The sequence below is a fragment of the Arabidopsis thaliana genome, chromosome 2, assembly GCF_000001735.4.
Source record: "Arabidopsis thaliana chromosome 2, partial sequence".
In the NCBI taxonomy this organism is placed as follows: Eukaryota; Viridiplantae; Streptophyta; class Magnoliopsida; order Brassicales; family Brassicaceae; genus Arabidopsis; species Arabidopsis thaliana.
Window position 1 is genome coordinate 362,470 of NC_003071.7, and position 20,543 is coordinate 383,012.

At 35.0% G+C, this 20,543-nt stretch overlaps 1 protein-coding gene and 1 pseudogene across 7 annotated transcripts; both read right to left on the bottom strand.

The window, feature by feature from the left end:
• Positions 1-513: 513 nt before the first annotated feature.
• Positions 514-7,238, bottom strand: WOL (CHASE domain containing histidine kinase protein). 6 transcript variants are annotated; one of them, NM_201667.1, is made up of 11 exons: positions 7,190-7,238; positions 6,981-7,055; positions 4,418-4,967; positions 4,001-4,237; positions 3,738-3,907; positions 3,344-3,562; positions 3,024-3,262; positions 2,701-2,930; positions 2,524-2,622; positions 1,236-2,440; positions 514-1,094 (listed from the first exon to the last, which is right to left on the bottom strand). In NM_201667.1, the coding sequence occupies exons 3-11, from the start codon at positions 4,958-4,960 to the stop codon at positions 863-865; spliced, it is 3,174 nt and encodes a 1,057-aa protein (NP_973396.1). In that variant the 5' UTR covers positions 4,961-4,967; positions 6,981-7,055; positions 7,190-7,238; the 3' UTR covers positions 514-862. The 6 variants fall into 6 exon arrangements, with proteins under 6 accessions (NP_973396.1, NP_001324427.1, NP_849925.1 ...); NM_001335081.1 differs by lacking the exons at positions 6,981-7,055; positions 7,190-7,238 and adding an exon at positions 5,486-5,888 and having other exon boundaries at positions 4,418-4,962; NM_179594.2 differs by lacking the exons at positions 6,981-7,055; positions 7,190-7,238 and adding an exon at positions 5,486-5,888.
• A 3,417-nt stretch (positions 7,239-10,655) lies between these two features.
• On the bottom strand, positions 10,656-15,978 carry AT2G01840 (annotated as a pseudogene; the record flags this gene model as incomplete). Its single annotated transcript has 1 exon — positions 10,656-15,978.
• Between the last annotated feature and the right edge of the window lie 4,565 nt (positions 15,979-20,543).

The following is a 20,543-nucleotide window of genomic DNA, read 5'->3' on the forward strand; positions in this document are numbered from 1 at the left end:
CAGTTGTGATTTGGTCCAATTAATTTATTTGGTAGTTAGAAATGCAGACGGTATGATTATCCTTGGTATTAGTCGGAAGGCATTTCAAATTAGAACCTAACAGTGTGGTGATCCAATTCTACCTAAATCGGGAGAAATTCATTCTGTAGTATTTCGTTGCGTTCCTACTGAAACTGATAAAATAAGTCGATAGAGTATATAAAAAACAAACAAAAAGTCAGATATTTTCTATATACTCTTCTTGGACAAGTTCCTAATTCTTCTCATCCTTTATAGATTACATCGAGAGATCCGATTAAAGGGTTGTTGATTGGCTTTGGTTATCTCACTCGGTTTAGTGAGATCGACGAACCAATAGTAAAACGCAGTCGTTTTTAAGCTTTGCTCTGTTTCTGTTGTTTGAAAGCTCAAGTCGTCGACTGAGCTATAGCTAATGAAGAGTTGTTTGAGCTCTTTCTCTGATCTTCGTTCAACTAGCTAACCGATTTGGTTGCTAAACAAGCTCAAAAGATGAATCAAAATGGTCTCGTCTCAAGTTATAAGAAGATGTTATATATGGAAAAGTTATTATTAGAACATTACAATGTTTAAACGACTAACCAAATCTGATACAGTACAAACGATCCCGTGGGATTAATACTTACGCTAAGATCAACACTGAACCGTCGTCTTAGACGTTGTCGTTTAACAACATACACTAGTCATGGCAAGCTACATTACTTCGGTGAAAGAAAAAAAAACCTTCAAAATCTCTAGATTGTGAACCTACTGTATGTACAGAAACCAAAATGCATATCAATCAGCAGAATCGGTCCACTCTTCCGGCTGCGGAGAGAGAAAAAAAACTCGCCGGAAGATTGGATTACGACGAAGGTGAGATAGGATTAGGTTTGAATGATTTGGCAACGGATTTATAGAGATTCTCTTCTTCAAAAGGTTTGGAGACGTAACCATCCATCCCACTTTTCAGACATTCCTCGTAGGTCGCGTGTATCACATCCGCAGTCATCGCTAGAATCGGTAAATGCCATTCGAGATTTGTCTTCTCTTTAGTTTCCTTCTCCATCATTCTTATCTGACGAGTTGCTTCAAATCTGAGAATCAATGAAGTTTATAAAAGATTTTAACCGAATCCGAACCAAACCAAGTCAGTTATAATTTGGCGGGAAATTTTTCATACCGAACAATTCAAAAACCGAATAATCCAAAAATAGTATTAGTTGTGATTTAGTTACCCGTCCATCTGTGGCATTTGAATATCCATGAAGCAAGCATCGAAAGTGTGTGGAATCTGAAGCAAACCCAAAGCAACTTGACCACTCTCTGCACAAACCACTTCTGCTCCAAATTTCTTGAGAGCTCCTGCAGCTACTCTCCTGTTAACTATATTATCATCAACCACAAGAATCTTCTTCCCTGTAAGCAAGCTCTTGAGAGTTGCGGGTGATGATCCTTCTGGATGTTGTTGTCTTGTTTTTCTCAGCTCGAGAACTTGTTGCAGACACGCCCCAATCATGCTTGCTCTTAACGGTTTCATTATTACCGTATCTGCAAATCCTGCGGATTTAGCTCTGTCGAACTCCGAATTTGTGATGTTTGTTGCGAATAGAGCTAGTTTCGGAGACTTGTGATGAACGTTTCCGTTGGTTCTTGAATTCAATAAACGAATCTCTGAGTCATTATCTTCAGTTGAAATCCATGAATCTTTCTCTACTAAGATCATATCAAGTTGCGGTTTTGTTGGGAGAGGAGAACCGTTTCTTTCAAACGCAGCAGCTGCAACAACAGCGGTTTTGAGACTTGTCACGACATCAACATTGATTCCGAGTCTTTTCATATGGTATCTAGTCACAGCAGCTCTAACAGGCTTAGCATCAACAACTATAGCTTTCATTCCTTTAAAAGTAGAAGGCAAGTGTTCCACATTAGGTTTCTTCATATGGTTAATCGCACTGCATTTATCGCATTTCTCTAAAACAGCCGTGAACCAGAACGTGCTTCCAATATGAGGCCGGCTTATGAAATTTATCTGACCACGCATAAGTTCAACAAGACACTTGCTTATACTCAAACCAATACCAGTACCTCCATAGTTTCTTGAAGTCGAGCTATCTGCTTGCATAAACGGCATAAACACACGGCCTTGCGCAACTAAAGGGATTCCAATACCCGTGTCTTCGATTGAAACCATAAGCCTAACATTGCTAGAAATATCAAACTCCGATAATGACTGCTCCTCAGAGACCAAATGCTTGAATGAATCCCAGCTATTCCGACCATCAGCAGCTTCGTAACCGCTCAATGTGTTGTAACTTGACTGTTTGGAAACAACGATCATTTCTTCAGACACTCCACCATTCAATGCATTTTTCGGTTCAGATTCATCTTTTGATTGTTCCGCAAGATGGACTTTAACAAAGATATGTCCTTTCTCTGTGAACTGTCAAAAAGACAACATCTTGATCAAACAAAAATCATATACACAAGCTGCCAACAAAGGCAGAGATTGAAATAGGGACTAACTTTAACCGAATTTCCAACAAGGTTTATGATTATCTGTCTAAATCTCCCTGAATCTCCTTTGACTATCTCTGGTACTTTGTCTGAAACGAAAACCGCGAGCTGCCAAATTTGAAATCAAGAAATTAGCAGCCACAACTCCAAATAGATGTATCTTTATTCCTTGGATTGAAAACTTACCTCAATGCTTTTGTTCCTTGACTCCTCAGAGAATAGAGAAAGGACATCATCCAATATTGAACGGATATCAAATGGTACTGATTCCAACTCCAGCTTTCCAGCTTCAATCTTGGCGCGATCAAGAACCTCATTTATCAATGCAATCAAAGCTTTACCACATACTTGAGCGGTTTGAGCGTAATCTCTCTGTGTCGAGCTTAGTTCTGTATCTAGGAGCATAGCAAGCATTCCTGCAGAAAATTTTTAAAACAGAATCTTTGAGGCAGTTTGAGAAACCAAAGATGAAAGGCAACAGTACTGGAATTTGTTTGAAGATGTAGTACCGAGAATGCCATTCATTGGTGTCCTGATCTCGTGAGACACGGTAGCAAGAAACTGCGATTTAGCGACATCAGCAGCTTCTGCTCGAACTTTAAGCTCTTGCATTTCATGGAAATCATCTTCGACTTTTACTATGTGCATAGCTGCACCATACAGTATATAACCCACCAAGAAACCAATCGCAAAGAACAATGGCACAGTTGTGAGCACATTCAACGGTATTGGTGCCTTTTGGTGGTACCTGCACTCGAAATTGTTCAAACAAGATATCAGTTTTTAGATATCAGAGAGTATTTTAGCTTTAAGATTTTCTGTGTGGTACCTGCATATCATCTTATGTTTCCTGAAGGGGTCTCCAAAATCGAGCTTGCTCTCATGAGAGAGAGATCTGTCGGCTTCTTCATCTTGATTACCATACATGACAAGTGGATCTGATGCATTGGTGATATCATACACATGCACAACTATTGCTTGGTTACCAGCAAGCTGACCAAGTAAATTCTCGACTAGAGACTCCACATCAAACGCACCACCAAGGTACCTGCATTTCAAATTCAAGCATCAATCTTTACTTTACACACAAACCAATCTTGAAATCTCAAAAAACCTCTTTCCTTTACATGATCACACACATAAACCAATCATGAAATCTCGAAAATCTCTTTTTACATGATCACAAGCAAAAGTTTGCTCCAGTAATCAGATGGGAACTTTACCCTGCAGTGGCTGCAATACGCTCTTCGACAGTCGGATTTTCAGGAAGAGAAGACTTGTAGACAGGGAATGTCAACACAACTCCGAGATGGTGAGTTTCCAACAACCTAAAAGGGCTAGTCAAGACAGCTTTTCCGGTTTCTCTAGCTCGCAAAATATTCTCACGATCCTCCTGCAGAAAAGATAGCCAAAATTCAGAAGAGGTGCAGGTCGGATACTTAACCGAAAAAACAAAACCATAAGTGTCTGATAATGTTTATATTACCTCGCCTGACATCATATCGAGTGACTCAAGGTAAGAGACACTATCTTGAGAGAATATAACAGGAGCATACTCATCCCTAACCGGTGAAGGCTCTCCTCTATCCATTGTCTTTATAACCCAATTGTGCTGCCGCTCAAACATCTCCCTCTCAAAATTCACAACTTTTTCAGCATAAGCCACTCCACTTAGCAACGGTCTCTCAAATGCTGTTCTTGCCGTGTACTCCGCAAATGTCTCCTGCAAAATTAGCCACAAACCAATGAGTAAAGCAAAGGCCTAAATTTCCCTTCATTTACTCAATAACCAAACATAAAAGAGTAAATTTCAAAAACTTCTGGTTCCAAAAAAAGTCAACTTTGCATTTATGAATCAAAAATTTCACCAAAGCTTTGAGCTTTTAATAAAGCACACACTGACCTGATCAATTGCAGAAGGGTTCTTGTGGTAATGAAAAGTGGAGACGAGAATAGCCAAAGCATGAACATGATTAACACTAACACTAAATTGATCCTGCAACATTCTAGCTCTTTGATCACACATGCTGACCAAAACCTCTTCCCTTCTAATCTTATTAGCATCATCCATCCACTGATAAATCCCACTGCTTATAAACCCAACAATGATGATCCACAGAATCAAAGCTTTTGGTAACAATGCTCGATGTTCTTGTATGAAAGTTGACCCTTTTTTATTACCCATTAGATCGTTATTATTATTATTGTTCATCTTCACCGCCACTGAATGCTGAAGCTGTTGCTGCTGCTGCATCTTCGCAAAACCCATCAACCCCGAACGCCAAAAATCGATCTTTCTCGGCTTTTCTGACGAATTCAGAGCACCACCACCACCCAGTTGATAAAAATCGCTGCTTTTCAAGTTTTCTAGTGACTCGGAATCAGAAATTTCAATTCTTCGTGGCTCTTCTTCTTCTTCTTGATGATTGTTGAGTGCCCAGTTCATATCTGAGCTACAACAATAGAGAACAAAAGAAGAAACAATAGTGAAAGAAAACAAAAGTTAGAGCCTTTTTTGCATACATATAACATAAAAGCATTGGTAGTGTAGTTATGATTAAGAATGTTACCATAAACATAGTTTATAGTACAGAAACAAACCCTAGAAACCTGTAGACGAAAAAGGACATGTTTTTGCGAATTCAAGAACAAAAGAGAGAAAGAAACGCATGGTTCTCAAAAGAAGCAACTTTGCTCAGTTTCCAAAGGTTTCTTACAGAGAAGAATTAAAAACTAAGTAATTATTGTCAGAGAAATTAATTAATACTAAAAAACACACTAATCAATCATAAGCTCTTTACAGGCGTGATTGTTTATTATTGGAACAAGAACATAGCTATGTTCACTGTCTCAAATCCAACAATAGAAAAAAAATTAAAGCTTTGACCAAAGAAAGAAAGAACACAGAGAGAAACATAACATTAGGAAGAACGACTAATAAGCAAGCACATGGAGAAATTATTTTAGTTACCTGTAATGAGTTGTGAGAGGATTGAACATTGCATTATTATTATACACAAAATCTCTTCTCATCACTTCAAATGTAGGTATTCCATTTTCTTTCTTCTTTCTTCTTCTTTTGTTTTAGTGAGATTTTTTGCTTTTAAAAGTAAGAAAAAAATTGAATCGAATTTTTTAGATTTTCTTCAGATACGTTTCTCTCTCTCTGTGTCTCTGTCTATATCAGTTTTTTGCCATGAACTTTCTTTTCATTTTTATATCTCTCTAGCTCTTTTTTCTTTTTCTAACTTGAGTCCAACTTTGAAGAAGAAAAGTTTTGGACTTTTTCTTAATGGCTCATGATATGATCCATCCAACAAAAGTTATTATTTTACCCAAAATCTCCTCAAAGTTAACATTATTATACGAAATAGATATATTTTCTCTAACCGAATTGTCGGTATTTACTGTGTATTTAGAGAAATTGCAAAGCGACAATGAAGAATTCACAAACTTCTCTTTATCTATAATTTTTTATAATGCTAATATAAAAGCGTATAATTTGGCGCGGAAGATCCGCACCGAACCGCATCATATCACATTTGTAAATAATATCCCTCAGGATTGGTTTACTTGAGCTTTAATAATTTTGGATGACAAAAAAAAAAATATAATTATTGTGACACTAACTAGGTTTGTCTTACTAATTAAAACATCTTTAAAACTACATTTATTCAATTTCATTACATTTCTTATACATCATTTAACATTTAAAGTAACATTTACCATGTTTAAATTTCTTGAATAAGTGAAGTAATATATAGTCACCAACTTCTCAAAATTTATTATCTATTTTTTCCTTGGTATAAATAAGTTTTCTGAACTTTAGAAATAAAACGTTTTGTTTTGTTTTTTTACTTACACCAAAAGGAAAATAAAACGTTTTTTTGTTGAAATATAAGAAAACAAAAAATATAGGTGAGTGAGAGACTTTGTACGAGAGTCGCTATCGCATATCTTTGGCGATAATGACATCGCGACAAAGCGCAGATCTGGCCCCATAGACCTTTTACCTGAAATACCCACCATTCTAGTCTCTTAACTACGAAAATACCCCGGTTAAATGGGCCTGACTCATAAGCCCATGATTTATCCACGTGTAATTCTTAAGACAATTGCATGAGTTGATTCAGGAGATTTTAGAATTCAAAATTTATGAATAACAATCAAATTATTTATTTACTACTAGTATTATACGGTAAACTATTTTTTATATTATTTAGAGTGTTTCTTTTTTTTGTAATAGCAAATTGTTATGACCTAACCACAAATTTAAAATGCTCATGAATTTCTAAAAACGTTAAAAACAAAAAATCATTAAATTATTACATGTTTGAGGCAATAGTAAATCAATCCCATTAAATTAGTACCATATTAAATGATAACATAGTTATGAGTTTTATAATGAAAAATACAGAAAAAAACATAGAGCTATTATTAAAGATACATGAAAATATTATTATTACCTTATATGTGTAGATGGAAACTGACGTGGGTTGTGTAGCTTTCTCTCGTGCGCTTAGAGACAGTAGCTTCTATAACTACATGATATTTGAGAGAAGTTTTTGAATATTCAAATGGATTTTAGGAACACTTGTATGGTTCCTTTGAAATATGCAGAATTAGAACTTAAAGCAAGATTGATAAACATAGAGAAGATACGTGTTTGGGATACCTTAATTTCATGGCTTGATCAGAAGCTTTCAGTCATAGATGAATGCAGTGTAGTTTCTTTTTCCGCTATTGATTCTTTGATCGCTGCACATGTCACAGAATTTTAGTAATGATTTTTGTTACAGATTTCTATATATGTTTATAACAGAGGCCAGTGAAACTCACATTGTGCTCTTCCGAGAAAGAAAAAACAAACAATGAATCTGGAATAAAGTGAAATTAACCTAAGAAAAATAGAAGACAATAAACTTGGATCGAATACCATTTTTTCTATACAATTTCATATCGATGGATCTGGGAATGATTTTTTTTTTTTTTTGGAGGAAGCAAGAGCAAGAGATAGATTTAACGTGAATTGGATTTTTGTAGAGGAAGATAAAACGGTTTGGAAAATCTTGAGTTGGTTACAAATTTCCAAAGATAATGATGGTGTGGTGTGTGAGAAAATCTAGGAATATTTTTTTGTTTTTAAATATGTAGAAAAAAAAAATGAGCGTTTTTTTTTTAAAAAATTTTAAATAATTCTTTAAATTATAAACAAATCTTATGTGGCATAATTTTATTGGGCAAGGGACTTGTACTTTATATTATAAAGGAAAAAGAATTTATTTTATTTTCTTTTTTGTTCTTTTATTTTATTTTTTAATATATATATATATTAAAATTTAACTCAAATGGGTTTGGGTTAGACCTTAGAGAAACATAAATGGTTAAAACCTAACGAAAATAATTGAAAACAAAAATACAATGTGTGAATCCCTATACATTATTAGTCAATGCATTGAAAAAAATTGTTTGAAAATTGACAAAATGGGTCGATGGAAATATCAAATATCCTTTTTTTGTTATGTATGGTTAATTTAGGGAAATGTCTTATAAAAAAGGTGATCCGTTTGGCATTGACCATTGTTTCCTCTTTTTCTTATACTTCATTCTCTTTGATATCTATATTTCTACTACCTAGGATGGACATTCTTTTGTATGATATGGAGTCGAACCAATCTCATTTTACTTTTAGTTTCATCTTCGCTTGAACCATGTTCTACACAAATATTCTTGAACTTTTTCTTTTAATTTAAACACTCTTTTTCGCAACTTGTTGATGATCGATGTTAAATGTGACTAGATGAAGATGAAGATGGCGACGTTGGTGTGGCAATATTGCTACTCAGTTTCTATCAATTATAGTTTTCCGACGTGAGATTCATATAAAGCATCCATTTCATGTTCATGTAGGACACACTCTATTTTTTCGACAAGTTTGCTAATTTTTATCCTTTATTCACAAAGATGTAAAAAAGTAGAATATATGGATTTAGTAGTACACAAAGATAGGGGGAAAAGGGGGTACACAAAGGAAGTGGTGCTAACAAAATGTGTGTGTGTCGGCCATGTGAGATTCATGTTTGACTTTATATCATTAAATCATTTAGTGGTTACAATTTACAAATTCTCCTTATTTATTAAGATTTTATAAGATTTTGTAACATATTCTATTTTTCGGTGTTTGTATTTACTCTCAAATTATGTTTTTTTGTCACATGCTCGACAATCACTCCCATTCAACCAATTCATTTATTTAAAATAACACCAAAACCAATCCACTGTATTTCATAAATTAATTTGGTTATATTTTCGTTAGTTCTTATACTGCATGTTTATAACTTTTAACGATTCTTCATACAAAGTGTTCACTATTTTGAGTCAAAAAAGCAGACTAGTGTAATCGTCCTTTCTTCAAAAGTTTATATAAACAATCACGATTTAATAATTACTATCTCAATCAATCGTAATTCGAAAGTCCAATAGAATATTTTATAGAGATAAGATCAACTACATTCATTAAATAAGATATCCTATGTTAAACTATAATTATCACTCATAAATCAACATCGATCAATGATTCTTTGACCAAGATAAAGTTATTGTAATTAGGTGAAAAAATCCAAAGATTTCACACTCAAATGACACACAAAATCTAGCATATTTGTTTTCAAGAATAAAGATTGTCCATGTTCATGAACAAACACAAACGGATGCTTGAAATTTCATAAATTTACCTAAGATTAAGAACATTGTCACAAATCATTAAAAGATTATAAAGTTCACATATATCATTAAATATATACTAACAACATTGTCAAAAAGATATTAAAAATTAATTTTTGACTCACAATCATTAAAAACATGAAGCCATTTACTAATTTAATACTAATATATGATTTGGAAACAAGTCTTTGAATCTCTCTATACATTGTTTTGACACCTTAAATAGCGATTACTAGACTTTCCACATATTTCATGGAATCGTGTGGACTTTGGTACGAGAAATATTTTAAATCATATTTAATTTTTTAATGGTTTTATTTTCCATTTTTGAAAATATTTTCTCTTTTGAAATGTCATTTTCCAATTTAGTTTTAATAATTTATGCAAAAGAGAGATTAAATTTCTCTGATTATACTTTTTTTTATATAACCTAACTAATTTCTTTAGTTTTTCTTTTTTACCTTCTTACATTGCTTTGGGCCGCTAAATTGTACATTATGTTCGTAACAGAGTCATAGATCTAATACTTAGAAAATATTAGAACCATAAAACTACCATTAAGTGGGCTTTTACGTGAGATTTCATAATTGGACGAGTATTTCGTATTTGGGTTGGGTAGCCATATATTAAAGAACTTATTGAGCTGGGCCGGTTTGAAAAAGACGAATATAGTTCCTCTGAAATGTATATCAGATATTTGAGATAGTAGAAGAAGTATGGGCTCTACTGGGCTTGATAATTTAAGGCCCATATTCGTGCCCTGTTAGTTTTAATTTAAATGAGAACATTCCCATAAAATAGAGAAATTCAAACAACAAAACAAAATAAAATAGATTTTGTTGTTTAACGATAATAAATAATTTTAAGAATCCTACCCATAAAAAAAAATGTTTTTTTAAGAGGATGACTAATACCAGTATTAATTAAGAGATAATGATTTTATAGTGGTTGTCACTGTATTTGCCACAATTCTCAAAGCACTCTTCTCAATATTCTTAGTGCCTTTGTTAATCATTTTTCTCTTTTAACCTTTTACTTTACATAAAAAAAAAATTCATCAGACAAAATAAAACCAAACTATATTTTATATTTTATAAAATTCCGTATTTTCTAAAGTGATTTTTAATGACCACCATCAAGTTGATCAATTGGAATGGTTATTAATTTTCCGTTTTTAACATTTATACGTGTCCTACATATGATAATTGGTAATCATTTCTTGTTTGATCATTTTTTTTATCTACAACATCATCAACTAATGCGACAGCCTCACTAATTAGTAATTACACTAATCTTATCATCTTTAAAATGTTATGAGGAAAATGATAATGAAATTAAATAATCTGTCAAATATAATGATATTATTTTCCTAACAACTACTTACTCTATTTTTTTTTTTTTTTTAACATCTGACTTTATTAATTTGTAAAGGGATAGTACAAATAGAGTTGTAGCCATCTTGGTGGTACATGAAAGGTTTCATACAAAGAAGACATTGAGTTTGCATACTTTGTGAGTTTGTCCGCTGCCAAGTTTCTCTCCCGATTGACATAACCAATTGATGAGAAGGGTAACTTAGTCATCCAAAACCGAATGTCATAAAGCAGTGTTTCAAGGAGATGATGATCTTCAGTCTTGTTAATTAGGTTCGTTAGCTCCAGATTGTCGCCTTCAAACCACACATAACAGTATCCACGTATCCAAACCATTTGTAGGGCATGTAAGAATCCCAAGGCTTCTGCTTGTAGGGCTGAGTATGATTGTTGTAGTTTCGCACAACCTGAATGTAGTACACGTCCATTGCAGTCACGGAGTATCCAACCTGTGCTTGTATAATCCCTTCCCTGAACATAGCCACTGTCAAAGTTACATTTGAGAAATCCCTCCGGTGGTGAACTCCATTGTTTACTTCGGCTCAACGGTCGATCATTGGACTGTGCCGTGTTGTGTGAGATAGCCGTATCATTAACCATAGTTTCGACCCATTCGGTTGCTTCTTGTTCTGCTTTCTGTGCCACCTTCCAAGGGAAACGATCAAGCTGTTGAAAAAGGTATTCGTTACGTGATTTCCATAAGCGCCACATTATCCAAAAAGGCATCAAGCCATTAAGAATGGGAAGGTTTTGGTTTTTCTTCCCCTGCAATATTAGTCGTATATTCTCTTCAAGATTATCCGTGAAGCAAAGTCGATTACTCCCAGAAAAGTTTGCACTTCTCCATACAACCTGCGCATAAGAACAAGTAAAAATTATGTGGTTAATTGTCTCGTCGGCATTGCAGCATCTTTGACAAGTCGGGTCTGCTGGAATGTTCCTGTTCCGGAGTTGAGTGGTTGTGGATAAAGCTCCGGATAAACAGCGCCAAATGAAATGCTTGATCTTTGGAGTGATCTTCAATCTCCAGATTTCTTGTTTTAATGGAACGTCTCCTTCAAGGGGATTAATGATTTCCTCCTCTGTAAGATTGACATGAGTGGCAACCCAATACCCCGATCTCACCGTATATTGAGTATTGCGAGTATACGCCCATTTATAAGAGTCTCTAGCGGCATAGTTAGAGAGATACAAAGATTTAGCCAGTTGTTGATCCTCCGGATTAAGAACTCCTTCGAAAATCACAGGATCCCATTCTCGTTTATTTTCTCTCCATAAATCTGCTACTTTCATGTCCTCATCCAGAATTGGGCCACGAGCAGGTCGCGGGGGAAGTGTTGGAAGCCAAGGGTCTTCCCATATCTTAGTAGTTTGGCCATCTCCAAGCCTTACCCGTAAGCCTTGTTGTAGTAACAATTTCCCTTCTTGTATTGAGTTCCAGCCATAAGATGCATGTCCTCCCTTATTCGCTCTTAAATAGGTAGTATTGGGATAATACAATCCTTTATATAGACGAGCAAGAAGACTTTGAGGGTTAGTGAGAATGCGCCACGCTTGCTTCGCAAGTAAAGCTCGATTGAACTGATGGAGATCTTTAAATCCAAGATCGCCTTCTTTTTTAGGGAGAGTCATTCTTTCCATGCTACCCAAGGGATTTTCTTTTTACCATTCTCCTTTCCCCACCAAAACGCCGTTATCAAACTGTTTATCTCATTGCAAATTAAAGTAGGAAGTAAGAAGCAGTTCATCGAGTAGACCGGTAGCGCCATTGCTATTGCCTTAATAACAATCTCCTTTCCAGCTGGAGATAAATAATTATATGCCCATCCTTCTGTTCGCTCCTTCACCTTCGTTACAATGTATTCAAAAAGTTCCACTTTTCTACGACCTAACTGTTCGGGTAAGCCCAAATATTTACCTCCTCCCCTAACGTTATCGATTCCCAGCAATCTATGAAGTCGTTGTCGTCTCATGGTTGGAATTTTTTGACCAAAAATTATTGAAGATTTCGCGTAGTTTATCTTCTGACCCGAAGCTTCTTCATATTTCTTGAAAATCAACGCTAGCTGCTCAATATTCTGATTAGATGCTCTACAGAAAAACAAGGAATCATCTGCGAACAAGAGGTGAGATATGGCAAGGCAATCTTTGGTAATCTTCATCCCATGAATCTGTTTATTAACTTCAGCTTTACGCAGCATATTACTCAAGACTTCAGCGCAAAACAGAAATAAATAAGGGGATAGAGGGTCGCCTTGTCGGATACCTCTCGATGGGAAGATCTTACCATAGGGTGATCCATTGATAAGCACCTCATAAGAAACGGATGTTACGCAAGTCATTATCCATTTGACCCATCTCGGTGCAAAGCCTAATTGTATCATAACCTTTTCCAAAAAATTCCACTCAACTCGGTCATAAGCTTTACTAATATCTGTCTTAACAGCCACGTACCCACTTTGACACTCACGTCTTGATTTCAGAGAATGAAGGAGTTCATGAGCGACCAAAACGTTGTCTGATATATTTTGTCCTGGGACAAACGCTGCCTGAGAGTCCGAGATCACATCTCCAAGACACTGCTTTAAGCGCTTAATCAAAATCTTAGAGATAATCTTGTAGCTGGCGGTACAGAGACTAATAGGACGATAATCCGACATGTGTTTAGGATCGATGATCTTAGGGATGAGGCAAATCTGAGTTTGGTTGATTTGATTATCCATGACATCTGATTCAAAAAAATGTCGCACCATCAAACAAACATCATTCCCAATCAGATCCCAAAGATGATGATAGAACGCAGCCGTGAAGCCGTCAAAACCCGGAGCTCTATCTGCACCAATCGCAAACACTGCATCTCTAACTTCCTGGTCAGTTACACTCTGAAGAAGCTCATGATTCATCTGCTCTGTTACTTTAGGGGCTATCCCTGAAATAATCTCCTCCCAGTCTGAAGTCTGAGTTGTAGTAAACAAGTCAGCAAAATAGTTTTCTGCCACTTTACCTATAGTATCATCTCTGAAGTTTTCTATTCCCTGAGCATCAGTGATTGCCTTGATCCTATTGCGAGATTTCCGAAGCTTAGTGGAGGCATAGAAGAACATTGTATTTCGATCTCCTAGTAGCATCCATCTGTTTCTGCTTTTGAGATGCCAATAAAGTTCTTCGTCTCTATAAGCTTGGTTAAGATCCTGTCTGAGTCGAAGAATTGTTTGGTGTGGCAACGTGTGGTCCCTCTCCGCCGCATCTACTCTATATTTTAGCGTCTCAATTTTCTCCGCAGTATTCGTCTTTGTTCTTCTCTTCCACTTTGCTAGTTCTTGTCTGCAACAATGGAGCTTCTCATAGTATCCACCATGACTATCTGATCGGCCTCGATTCCAGCCTCTTTGCACGGAGTCAACAAAGTCTTCAAATTGAAAATGACGACGATCATATCGAAATTGTCCGCGTTTAGTGCACACTTCTTCTGCAATGTCGATTATGACAGGGGCATGATCTGATCCAGCAATCGGTAAAAACTCTGTTTCAAAAGCTGGAAATGAAGCTTGCCAGTCAGAATTGATGAAGACTCTGTCAAGGCAAGATTCAATGGTCTCGTTCTGCCTCTTTCCTACCCAGCTGTAAGGGTTTCCTTTAGACTTCAAGTCCTTCATATTGCAACAATTGATCATATTTGTGAAATTTTGCAGGCTGCCAATACTGCGACGTCGACCGCCTTTCTTTTCATTCAGATTAAGGATCTCATTAAAATCCCCACACATCATCCAAGGTCCTGAACGATGTGCTGACACTCTTTGGAGTTTTTCCCAGAGGTGGTGGCGTTCACTAGGTATTGGGTGCCCATAGATGCAAGACAAATAGAAATTAAAATTTTTATATTCAACATATAGATCTACTAGCCTTACATCATGAGAAATAACTTGAATTGAAAGATGCTTTTTCCAATACACAACTAAACCACCACTTAAACCTCTAGGTGAAATAATACACATGTCTTCAAACCCCATCTTAACGCCCAAATCCCTTGTGTAGTTGTCTTGTTGTTTTGTTTCAATCAGGAACAACATGTCCAAAAAGTACACTCTTTGTACTTCCTCTAGACGTCGAACTGTCAAAGGTTGTCCCAATCCTTGACAGTTCCAAAATCCAACTCTCATGGGACTTGTGGTGGTACCGGCCCCACCGCGGCTCTGCCCTGGTTCTGTTTGTTGATGTTGTCTTCGGATCCCACTGAATTCTCTGAGTCATGACCTTCAGAATCCTCTTGAGAAGTTATCTTCATGCGGCGAGAGGAACCAGAAGCTTCACCCACTTCAAAGTTATGTTTCCTTTTTCGCAGCTCTTGTGATAGGAGTTCCACAGGTCCCAGAATATCACCTGTCGCATTAGCAAAAGAAGGAACTGGGTTATAAAGAAGATCCTCATCACATGTCCATTCTCCATGGAACATGTTACGGTCATTGTCGGAGGAGATGTCCTCTAATGCATTATGGGTCGGGTCAATGTCGGAGACCTCCTCTTTTGCTTCATTGACATCAGCACCAACGGGACCTGGAACAATTTCTTCACCCACTTCATCACCATCTTGAATTGGTTGACCATCATCACCAATCTCCTGAATGTGTACTCCAGGATTTCCATGAAACTCTTGGTCACCATCGGCATTGTCATCATCGCCATCAGAATCATGGAGAGCTCCATTTTGGAGGACACAACTTCCAGCATCATGAGTCATTCGTCCACAAACATCACAGAAGCCACGAAGACGTTCATAATAGAAGCTTAGCACTGTGTTCACGCCAAGGGAGAACTGGTAGTTGCGTTGAAATCGCAGGGGGTGATTCACATCCCATTTGATTTGGATCCGAACAAATTCGACTCTGGTGGTTGTAAAAGGATCGAAGTCGACCGCTTTTCGCTCACCAAGGGACCCTGCTATGTTATCAATGACTTCGAGATTCAGAAACTGTAGGGGAATTTCTCGCACTTGGATCCAGAAAGGTATGAAATTGAGCACAAGAGGATCCATATCCGGTGTCCAGCGTTCCACCACCAGCATACGATCCGCAAAAGACCATGGACCGCGTCTCAGAACAGTGTCAAGAGATTCTTCAGATGGAAAGATAAATTGGAATCGTCGATTTTGAATGATTCTGCCACGGACGAAACCAACCAAACCCCAAGTTCGTGGAACCGTAGTGAGGATCTGACGGAGATTCTGATTTCGCGGCATGAGGGGTCTACCCAGGAGGCAAAAGCGGTTATCATCCACCGCCCTTTGAACAATAGCCTGAGGGAGAGCAACGGGAGTTTCGTCGATACCGAGATTGATGTTCTGAAGGGCACGACGAACATTATCAGCCATGATTAGTCGGAGAGGATAGAATCGAAAGAGATAATTGATTGGAGGGGTTAAATGTGAGGGAATGGAGAAGAAATCTGCAAGTCTCTTCTTTAAATAGATTCGAATCCATCGTGGAGTAACAACAGAATCGTGGGGAACTCCCACTATCCTATTATGAACAACCGCCTGATCATGGGAGAAGAGGAACCGCCCCACTCCGGCGTAAAAAACTGTCAGAATCTTCGAGAGAAGATGACGAAGAAGTAACCGTAGCGAAATCGCCTTAACAATCGCCATTTTTGTTTGTTTTTCTGAGAGTCTTTTTTTTTTTATCTAGCTTTTTGTTATCCTCTATTTTTTTATAAAGAATTTTTTCTAATTATAAATGTAAATATTTACTATCACCTAGTAATAAAAATAAAATCTCTAGGAAAACAATAGCACTCCTTTGAAACATTTTTTATTTTTTTTAAAATACGCACTAGCCATTTAAATTCATTCAGTTTTGGAGAAAAATCATTCAAGTTACATACTTTATAATAATCTGTAATCATAATTTCAAACTTTATTATTCCGTTGTTAGGTTGCATGGACCCATCGCCACAGGTGTTGCCCTATTTAAGAAGGTACTTCGATTAATCACGATGACATAAAAATCAACATTAATATAACGGAAAAACTATATTTGAAAATATAATTTTTCCATTTCGTTCACATATTCGAACTTTGAGGATAGATGTTTTGACTCTTAGGTACATAAAATGGACCCATTGGTGTCTTTGGTCCACACGAGCTACATTTCAAGCTATATATGGATAAGATAAACAATTTTTCATTTAAAATGTTTTAATAAATAAGCTTCATTGATTATATATTGGTATCAATTTATCGCACTGCTTTCCCAAATTTTTTTCTTTTCAAAATAAAAATTGTCATGAGGGTTATGATATTATTATTTATTTTTTAATATCAGGAAGTTCTGCGCCGAAGCTCGTAACCCCCTCAGACCCGAAATGACCGCATTTAATATTAGTTTCGTCCTAAACGTCATTCGAATCGGCGACTTCTAAGCTTTGCCTATACTCTTTACCAATTGAGCTAATGACATTTAATGAGGGTTATGATATTGCCACACAATGGTTCGAAAAATGAGGACGTGACAATATTAGATTGAGACAAATTCACATCCACAAAACAATATAAACAGTCTATCCATAACACGACTTCATACTTATCTTCGCTGTCTTTTTCTCTCTACCAAATAGTTTTTCATTAAAGTTACTTGCAATTGCACGTAAGTTTAACTATACCAACAACGACATTATCATGTTTATAAATGATCCTTATTCATATGACATAAGATACAATAAATCACTACGCTTTTATAAGTATATGTCAACTTCTATATAACAGTATAATTTACAAACAAAGCCTTGATAACAGTGATTAACTTAACCAGATAGATATACGATAAATAAGAGCATTCGTGCATGATCTAATACAACTAGTTTAGTTACACCCATTTAGAATCTAAATACATAAAATATTTTAGGATCATAAAGTTTTGTGAACTTTCAAGTTTTGGAGAAATAAAAAGCTTATGATTTGTCATGGGATCATCCAATGACCAATGTGATGAACCATACTGCTTAATCATAACTATTCATCCACTAGCACTCAGCCACTCACGTAAAGAAACAAAAAAAGGAACTACACAAAGAGCCACTATTAATAAGTTTAATCAATATATTTTTTGTCTTTTTTCATATATAAGCGGCAAATAAAATCCGCCATGGGGCCAGAGACAGATGTTCAAAATCACCATGTAATATTGTAAATTTGTAATCATTAAATATGTAAGCTTCTTATCGTGTATGTACATCATATATATGTGCTAGAAAATTTGTAATCTTTATAACTAATTAATTAAGAACTTATTATCTACAATGAACAAAAGAACTAGATACATCATATACATATAACAAAGATTCATAACATCTTTAACCAAAAAAAAAAAAAAAAGTTTCTATAGAAACAACTTTATTTTCTTCATCGGATTTTGAGAGACGTAAATTTTTCCAAGTAACTAAAACGTTCGATTCGCATAGATGATGCAAGGACTAATGATGCATTGGAAAGCTCACGCACGATTAGCCGTACCTGAGTTACACATTACGAGTTTAAGGAATTCGTAAATTGTGTCACTTACGTTTTATACAATATGTGATTCAAGGAAACTCAAACATATACCGCATTTGGAGATAAATTGATTAACACTCTAGTTTTTAGACATATTATATATAGATGAAGTAGTTGTTACAAAAATTGCATTGTATGTTTGTGATGTCGGGAATATATGATGAGAAACGGACCTACAAAGAAAGAACAAAAATTCTTCAAAACAAAATAAAATAATTAACAATTATGAATGAATCTTGTGTATATGTACTCAATTTGTTATTGATAAAATTGCACCCCACCACACTACATAACGTTTGGCCTCATTGCCATTGGTTCGGCGGAATCTAATGATTTTAAATCCATCCACTTGCATACTATACAAAATATAATTTTGTGGACTGGAACGTTATATATAACAGACCGAAGAAATTAAACAAATGAATGTCCATGTTCAAACTTTGAAGCTCGAGTGATAAAACCGCTTGAGAACACCAATCATCATTTTCCTACACTAACAACTATTTAAAGATATGGTATATATGATCAGGAACATGTTAGCTAAATACAAAGCAATAATTATTCACATGATGCAGTACTATACAACATTGATCAATATAATCACATGGTTATTAGCTTTATCATTTTTCGTTTGTGTCAAAAATATTATTATATAACTACACACCTCATTAAAATTTAGAAATAGTGAACCGGCTTTGTTGAAACTATAAAGTTCCTCAACAAATATTGACAAATAACAATGCCTTAAGTAAGATAACAAAATAAAAATCATCAACAAATATCTTTTTGATATAAGTGTGCCTCGTAAAAGAATGTTTTATACCATTTTATAGGTGATGATATTTTTTTTATTGACAGCTTGAAGGTAATGAATTTTTCATATAGTTTCATGTTATTGTTGATCATATGTAGTATAGTTTGTTTTTACGGCAATTAGTATAAATTTAGGAAGAAAAGATATGATAATATTTGTATTTTTCACGTAAAATATGATTTGGTTTGGTAAGCAATAAGACAAAAGACGTTGGTTGTAAAGTAGTAGGTGAATCCAACGGAGACAGGTAATATGACTTCACTGACAGGGGCAATTCAGTCATATTTTATTTTATTGACAAATTACAAGTGGCACTAATATTCGTTTATTCAAGAATATTGAAACAGTAGAATAAATTTTCACTGATCAAACTATATTTTTTTAATGTAAATCCGCATTTACCTAAACAATTTGTCCTTGTGTGTATAAGTAAGTACGTGTACACAAATTTGTATTTTAGTTTTATTTCCTAAAACAATTAGGATGATCGTTTTACTCTAGTTATGATTTGAATGGTAGGTGACAGAATCACAATTGTTTTGTGTGTGGCTCATAATACAACTGCATTTAATAAAAAATGGAATGGATAATATGTTCTTAATTAACTACGCCCAAGGAACATTTTTATTTTTGATAAAAAAATGTTTTTTTTTTGGCTTTATTTTGGAAATCTTTCTTACAATTTCATTCATAAAATATAAAGAAAAAGAATTACATTATTTAATTTTTTTATTTCGTTTTTATCATTCAAAATATGTACTTACAACTGTTTTTTTTTTTAAAAAAAAACTGTCTGTAGTTTGTATATTAAAGATAATGATTCAGAACTGTTTGATGATATGTATGACTGAGTGAACACAACATCTATAAAATCTGAATCTTTGGGTCCGATTATGATAATCGTCTTTATGTTTTCTTGCAAAAATTTGAAAGTTCACTACAAACGTACTTAATAACACTTAATAAAGTATGTAATTCATTTGAATTTGGTATTACTTCTTTAGTTTCTTCGATCTGAAATATACATGATTTGACACTGATTTTTTTTTTTTTTTTTTTTTGATAATATACATTTTCAGTTGTTTTAAAGGAAATTCAAATGTGTATTTCACTTGCACTCTCATCATCATTTAGCTAGGAGGTTTACAAAACAGAAGTTCTTGACCATGAAAACTCTCACCAAAGTGTGTTGGGACACCGAGAATCAAAAAAACTTCTCAATTGTTACATTTTGAAATAGATTTTGCTAATGTGGCCGATGATATGATCATGGAACAAATGGATAATTGGTTACTAAAAACTATAGATAATGGATTATGCACTTATGCAGTGTATCACCTCTGTTTCTAAAACAGCAAAATATACAATACTGAAATATGTAAAGTATTGGGTAAAATTGTCAACAAACATCTTGAGATATTTCTTCCAGAAAACTGCTACAAAGATTCTAATCACCATCGACAAGAACATTAAACTAATGTGATTATGTGAACAACCATTATTCAAATTATTTAGTTCCTATATCAATGAAAAGAAAGTTCAGAACGTCAATCTCGTTTGATACATAATTCTA

What these genes read in the sequence shown, in the direction of transcription:
- WOL (NM_179594.2), bottom strand. Translation starts at nt 5,547, where the DNA reads ATGAGAAGAGATTTTGTGTATAATAATAATGCAATGTTCAATCCTCTC. An exon ending in CGTATTGCAGCCACTGCAGG is followed by an intron (nt 3,563 to 3,737) that starts GTAAAGTTCCCA and finishes TTTGAAATGCAG; the next exon opens with GTACCTTGGTGGTGCGTTTG. An exon ending in AAACATAAGATGATATGCAG is followed by an intron (nt 3,263 to 3,343) that starts GTACCACACAGA and finishes TTTCGAGTGCAG; the next exon opens with GTACCACCAAAAGGCACCAA.